The 7,695-nt window shown below is 35.8% G+C and overlaps 1 protein-coding gene across 1 annotated transcript; it reads left to right on the top strand.

Annotated features, from left to right (window-relative positions):
• Positions 1–323: 323 nt before the first annotated feature.
• On the top strand, positions 324–1,667 carry LOC111899721 (ATP-dependent DNA helicase RRM3-like). Its single transcript, XM_023895574.1, has one exon. It carries the CDS (start codon positions 324–326, stop codon positions 1,665–1,667), a length of 1,344 nt encoding a protein of 447 aa, XP_023751342.1.
• Positions 1,668–7,695: the final 6,028 nt, after the last annotated feature.

Genomic DNA, 7,695 nt, shown 5'->3' with positions numbered 1-7,695 from the left:
AACAGTTATGGAACGATGGTTGGCGAAAGATGAGTGATGATATTTCATTTGCTTTTCTCCGTGACAATCCTTCACCATCTGCTTCTATTAATGATGACTTGTTGCAACAACAGGTTCTCCTAGAACTTGAAAAAATTATGAACTCTTCAACTCCAAGAAAATCATTATGAGATTTTGGTCTACCGTTGCCATCGGCAACACTTTTATCCGTCTTGAGAAATCGAATTCTACTTGAAGAGACAAACTATGCTAAAAATCCGTTGCATACACAACATCTAGGTATGGTTTCACAAATCAACCCGGATCAGCTCCATATCTATACCATGATTCGTGAGGCTCAGACAAATAAAAAACAATTTCTTTTGTTTGTCTATGGCCATGGTGGTACAGGAAAAACCTTCTTGTGGACAACTATACTCACATACTTTCGGTCTATTGGAAAAATAGTTCTCGCTGTCGCAACATCCGACATTGCATCGTTTTTGTTGCCTTTCGGGAGGACAACTCACTCGCGATTCAACATCCCTCATGATTTGCCGGCTTCATCCATCTGCAATATCAGAAAGAATACACAACTTGGAGATCTTCTTCAACAAACTTCGTTTATTATATGGGACGAAGCACCCATGAGTGACAAACGTTGTTTCGAATGTCTTGATAGAACACTAAAATACATTCTCAACAACAAGGATCTCCCTTTCGGTGGCATGTCAATGCTGTTAGGAGGAGACTTCCGACAAACCTTACCTGTAAAGCTGAAAACCACTGTCTCTGAAATCATTTCTTCCACATCGCCCAATTCATATATGTGGCCTTACTTCACAGTCTGCAAATTGTTGCTTAACATGCTACTTTCAACCATCGATAGCCTGCCTTCATCATCAACTTCGGCTGCCAACTTTGCTTCCTGGTTATTAGATATTGGAAACGGAAAGCTTGGGGAGCCTGATGCAGCTGATCCCATTCACACAAGCATCATTGACATACCAGACCCTCTACTTATCAGTAGTGGTGAAAACAGTTTGCACTCGCTAATACGGTTTGTTTATGATGTTGAAGTGCTTGTAAAACCATCCACATCAAACTTGTCCTCCAGGGCAATTGTTTGTCCGAAAAATGATATTGCTTCAGAAATAAACTCCTTGGTTATGAAAATGGCAAATGGAAATAGTATCACCTACTTAAGCACAAATTCAATGACACCTCACACACACAGGATTTCAGACATAGATCTTTTATACCCACAAGAATATCTACATCGGTTAACATTTTCTAGCTTTCCATTACATGAGTTAACTTTGAAACCGAACACGCCTGTTATGCTATTAAAAAACATTAATCAAGGACTCAGTCTATGTAATGGTACACGTTTAATTGTGTCGCAGTTACTGCCAACTGTTATACAGGCCTCCATTATTACTGGAACTTCCGTAGGGAATCGAGTGTACATACCGAGAATAAAATTTGTTCATAACAGTCCTGATTTACCTTTTGTTTTTACTAGAAAACAATTCCCTGTAAAAGTTTGTTATGCAATGACTATCAATAAAAGTCAAGGACAATCCCTAAAAACAATTGGAATTACCTACCACACCCTGTTTTCACACATGGGCATCTGTATGTTGCTCTATCTAGAGCAACGTCACCAGACTCTATCAAAATTTTGATAATCGATGATAATGGATTACAATAAAAAAGAACAAAAAATGTTGTTTTCAAAGAATTGTTACATCAAGTAAATACTGATATGGTTGATACAACTACCTTCTATCACAAAAAACAAATAATAAATGCATTTTTTTATAAATATGATACTAAACACTTATTTCAGACAGTTGCTTTATCTAATATCTAGTTAACTTTTTCTGTTTGGTAAAGGTTGCATAACATCGTAGTTGTTCGTCACAAATGGAGCTGATAACAACAATAATATTAGATTTAAAATTCGGTGCAACAGGAGGTCCTCTTGAAGTATACTTCGTAAATGGATTCCACACTTTAGACAATATGAAACATGGTTCATGGCTATCGACAAGCATGTATGCACAACCACAACCATTACAACTTACTGTCTATTTACAATACAACAACATTAGACCTAACCATATATTTTGCACTCATTCTAGGGAGATGGCATCCAGATAATTGGTCAGAAATTTAATCAAACATATGTGGAATCGATGTTGCAAGTCTCCAATTGCTACAAAATACAAAATTATGCATGTTGCGCAGTAAAGGAATATCAAAAGATACTAAATAGAAGCATCTACTTAAGTGTGGGTACAACTTCACAAATAGAGCAAAGAGACAACAAAAACCACCTCCCAGCATTTCATTTCAATTTCAGAACTAAAGAACAGCCGCAGATGATTGCTGATCAGATCGAAGAATACCTAGGTAATTTATTCAATAGATTTTTTTTTATCATTGAAAACATGTTCCCTGACTAAAATGTTTCACAGATTTCATCGGCTTTTTTGTTAAGCTAAAGGACGATGAGAAAAAAAAACCGTGAACCATTTGTGAACCTCATTTTGATCGACCAAAAGTAATACTTACTACCCACAACTCTCTTATTTGCAACTGATATTTATTTTTATTTGATATATCTTTTATTTTAATACAAAAACAAGCTCACGACAAACAAGCATAACACTATGGAAGGAATGCATCGATTCAATTGAAAAGTTCAATCGTACAACCCTCACCACTTCCTCCTCAAAGACTGTTGTTGTTGTAACTCATCTGAAAGTATCAATGTATGCAGGTACACCGATAAATGTTATCTATCAAATAAACAACTAAAAGAAACAAAAATTATCAAATTTTATTATTGATGACAAACATGTTGATCACATATAAGAGGTTCACTTAGACTTTCTGCCTAGAGGTGGCAAAAATTGACACGACACGAAACCCAACACGAAATAAACGGGTTTGGGTAAGATATTTCAACCCGTTTAAATAAATGGGTTGACATGACACAACACGAAAATTAAATGGGTAAGGTTAGGGTTGAGAATTTCAACTCGAATATGACTCGAAAATGACCCGTTTGGTTATATGCATGTTTTTTGAATTATTTAAATAATCTACCAAAACCGTAAGCAAAAGAAAACTTTCGAATTGAATTGTTTTGTAATGTTGAAATGACTTAGTTGTCTAGATCAAGACTTCATTTCAGTTTTTCCATTCTCTCCCAAACTAGCCAGTCTCTTTCACCACTCTCACATCCTCACGACCTTGTCATCTACCACCCCAACTCCCACTCCTTTAGTTTTTTTCATCTGAGGTTACTATGACTTCATCTATATTGCCTCCAAACTATTAATTTTTCCTTTCCGCCTACCTAACTCCTACTCTTTCAAGATGCTCAATCTTTTAACCTCACATGACACGACATATTTCAAGGTATAGCCCTAACTTGAAACCCGACACGTACTCGACACGAAAATAAACGGGTTGACACGACACGACACGTTAATTAAATGAGTCGGGTTAGGATCGTGCCCTTTCAACCCGTTTAGTGTTTCGACACGATACGAACCCAACACGACACGAAACGATTGTCGCCTCTATTTCTGCCACTGCTGCTACACACGTGTACATAAACCCGCCTATTCCTGAAACAAGTGCTTTGATGGATAGGTATTATAAACAACATTCAATGTAACTTCGTAAATAATTACAAAATACACAGATATACCATCACAGTTTAACTTACAATTTTTCCCATTTACTATCAAATAGATCCAATGATATGCTACTCTCTATACCACTAACCTCACAACTGCTAATAACCATACAAAGTTTGAATGCCAAACCACTTCCAGATCTAACTGTAAGCAACTTTCTATTATCGTTTATCAAACCTTGATGTTAGTTCCCATACAAAGTATAACAAATACGGCGCGCTGAACAGGATAAAACATTTGTCTGCAAAGCCCGGATTGTTGAATACATGATTAAAGACATCTGGTACCACAGTATCTGCCCCACCTGCTTTGAAACAATGTCTATAATGGGAGAATGATGGTTTTGTCAAACAGATGGGCTCACTAATGCCCCAATCTTTTTGTAAGTACTTCAATAAATCATACACATTGTTTCTTCTTACCCAATTGTCCGACCAACGTCCATATAGCTACAAACTATCTGCAACCATCATGGATGAGACGGATTCGGTGTTCATATCACTTTCAGATGATGCAGTTCGAAAACTAGCTGGTGTTCCATGCACCAAGCTTGTGAACGAATACAGTTTGATTGAGAGGAAAACTATTTCACCAATACTTAACGAACGCAAGGAAACCACATTCAACTTCTTCCTGCAGGTGATGCGGTCATCTAAACCAGACAAGATACGCTTCACAGCACATAACATTACTCCCCTTCAGACATGCCTGAATCACCAATAACACCACTTCCCACGACACCATCTTCAGACACTCTAGGAAGCAGTACTGCTGCAACAAACACAACACCCACATCTACCCTCACACAAGCAACCAGACGCCTCGAGTACGAAAACATAGATAAGTGCCAATATTGTCATATGTAATGCAACATCTTCAACAAATACTAATTACATTTCAAATACAGATGACGAGCCTCCAGCAAGTGCACCAAAACGTAAACGGTACCAGACTGACATGTTTACTAGGAACAACTACTCCTCACATTTCCTTTTGCTACTGTAATATGTATATGGCCTAATTAGCCTATCGACTTTAAACTTATATATTTATCATGCTTTTGTAAGAACAGAACAAACTCTCACGCATTCTGCTCCTGAAGACGTGGGTTGGCTACGCTATTGTTGTACAAAACCAATATTAAATAGAACTACTTTATGAAACCCTTTAGCGTAACTTTCGATACTAACAATAAAGTCAAAGATATCTCTCTGAATCCACATCTAAATAGTGTTCGAGTCACCTTCTATTAGCATATATAAATATCCTACCATTAAATCTGATAATGATTCCTTTTTTAAATAAAAAATACCTTACAAATGGAGGATTTTAAGCGCACCCTATAATAAACCTATAAGAAGCCTAATAGTCAAAGTAAAGATGGTGAAGTGATGTGCACAAACTCCGACGCTTTCAATCGCTTGAAATCATAATTGTTTTTATTTGTTTACGCCCCTGAATTATATCATACTTGTAGTTTAAACCTTTAAATTTTATAATATATATTATTAAATTATAGTTATTTATTTTGTTATAAGCTTAATAATATGGTTTTTTCAAAGTATTTACACTATATTATATTAAACTAAAATACAAATAAAATATATTGAAATATTTTAAATAAATTTATTTAATATGTTATTTAATATTTTTATTTTAAAATTTAGAGTTATTATTAAAATATAATGGTAAACATATTGAACATATATCGAAACGCTCATAAACCGTTAAAAAAAATTCATTTACTTTTTCTTATTTAATAAATCAATGAAATTATACTATAAATTAAAATTGTCTACCCTTAGCTACAGTAAAGTGTGGCTAAGGGATTGACATAAATGGTCCTCTGTTTATGTGTGTATATCCAATTCGGTAAGCTGTTTGTTTTTTTTGACAATTCTGGTCCACGTCTTTACCTGTTTGTATATGTTCACCTTTCTTTTATTGCCTTTTCATAATACATCCCTGGTCAATGGGAATTTACTGTATTTGTTTAATAATTAATTGTTTTATAAATAGCTTTTTACGTGGCTTGAAATTAAACCGGGACCAATTATCACCGCCCTTCTCTTCCAATCAGCTGCTAAGAGAAGCCACATGTTCTCCTCAGATGTTGCCACCATGTATACCACTTCAGGATCTAAATCCCCCACCGCCATTTTTAGTTCTGATAATTTCCTCTTCTCTGTTGCAAGTCACCGCTTCCATCACCTTATTAGAGAAGCTTCTTTCTTCCACCGCTAGAAGTTTTAGAGTTACCGACACGATTCTGACTACTTGCGCTTGGTATCGACATCGACTATGAGCTCATTTTTGTGCACCGCCATCAACCCTCGCACCGAATCATCCCCTCTCTTTGTTTATGTACACGCACATAGCAGTTTCCACCGCCGCTTACTACCATGTGTCGAAGGAAGATGGAAATAGATCGCGATGCTCCCATCTTATTGAACGGTCGGTTTCCCATTTGCTTATCCCATCCTGTATACCAGGCATACATAGCCGGAATTGAAGAATGGCAACATAACCGCCATGAATGATGGACTTCTACCACGAACTCTATTGACTCCTGTTTCCGTCTCACATTAAAGGTACTCTCTTGATGTTCCTAAAGCTATTCGTTCTTCACAGTATTGCATCAGTAGTTGCCTTTAAAACTTCAACTACCAAATTTACCCTTATGATGTGGTTCACTGAACGAAATGGATTCCAATTATGGAAAAAGGGAGATGAGCCAAAGGTTGTTGTGGAATGATTTGATGGTAATAACACTAAATATTGGCATGTCGGAAGCAATTACCATGCTCAAGGAAAGTGTACACAAAGTGTTCGAAGAAATGTCTGAGAGAGAACAAAAGCTGAGTATAAGCACTGCAAAATATTTCTTTATTCTCTATGTTTTTACATAAATTTGTTCTTGATTGCATTTTTTTCGTAAGGTTCGTAACATTATCTACTGATGTGTTGTATTTTTTCAAGGTATCTGATGGAATTAAATTCTTTTAAGCTTCACATCTTAATCCATCAAGTTGTACATCTTCTTTACCTCAGGTTAAGTTGTAATCTTATCTCATTTATCACATTTTAAATCTAAAATACCTTCCATGGAGTACCATATCTACCTGTTTTTGATGTTTTTATGTATAGGTCCACATTTATTTTCTTTTTTCTAAGAGGAGGCATCTGTTAGAGTTACTCAGTCACTTAAACCATGGAGTACGATATCTTCCTTAGCCTCTCAATTTCATTCTCTCCTATTATTTGCATCTTGATCTTATCATAACCGTTTAATCGATTTTGTATGCTCCATTTCTTTGTACATTTGGAGCAGATGATGATTAATGTTATATAGTATATTGTTAGTTTAGATTCGGAGCTGAGAAGAAGTCAGATTTCTTTTAGGGCAGTGGGAAGGGGGTCTAGACATGGAGAATGTGAGAGGAAGGAAGTGTTGGATTAGTGTCTAAGTCCATAACTATTTTGGTATGTACTTGACCCGATGGTGCATGGTCCTTTTGGGTTGCCTTCACCAAATCAACTTGATTGGAGAAATATATAGAGAGAGAGGATAATATGATTCATTAATATGTTATAAGAATAATATATTAAAGGAGAAATCATATTTGTTTAATTAATATTGGTCAATAATTAATTAAGAATTAATTTTGTGATCAAATGTAATTAATTAAACTAGAAGGGCTGAATTGTAATTATATGATAGTTAAAAAATAAGGTAAGGATTATCTTAAATATAGGGTGAACGAATTTGAGGAGATAATGCCTTAGAGTTCGACTAGGATAAGGGTTTCTAAGACTTATCTTATGGTTGCTTGGTGGGCAAGCAACTAGATAAGGATAATGACTAAAACCCTAATCTTTACACCTATATAAACCCCCTGAGGCTCATGAATTCGTCTAAGCCTTCCCAAGAAGTCCTAAGGATGAATTCCTACCTCTCTCCTCTCTCTTTATACCTTCTCCACTTGCACTTGGTGTTTGT

The sequence above is a fragment of the Lactuca sativa genome, chromosome 4, assembly GCF_002870075.4.
Source record: "Lactuca sativa cultivar Salinas chromosome 4, Lsat_Salinas_v11, whole genome shotgun sequence".
NCBI classification, from domain to species: domain Eukaryota; kingdom Viridiplantae; phylum Streptophyta; class Magnoliopsida; order Asterales; family Asteraceae; genus Lactuca; species Lactuca sativa.
The sequence above is the reverse complement of the archived record's forward strand: the minus strand, read 5'-3'. Positions and strand labels throughout refer to the sequence as shown.

Coding starts and splice junctions, on each gene's coding strand:
- LOC111899721 (XM_023895574.1), top strand. CDS start 324: ATGATTCGTGAGGCTCAGACAAATAAAAAACAATTTCTTTTGTTTGTC.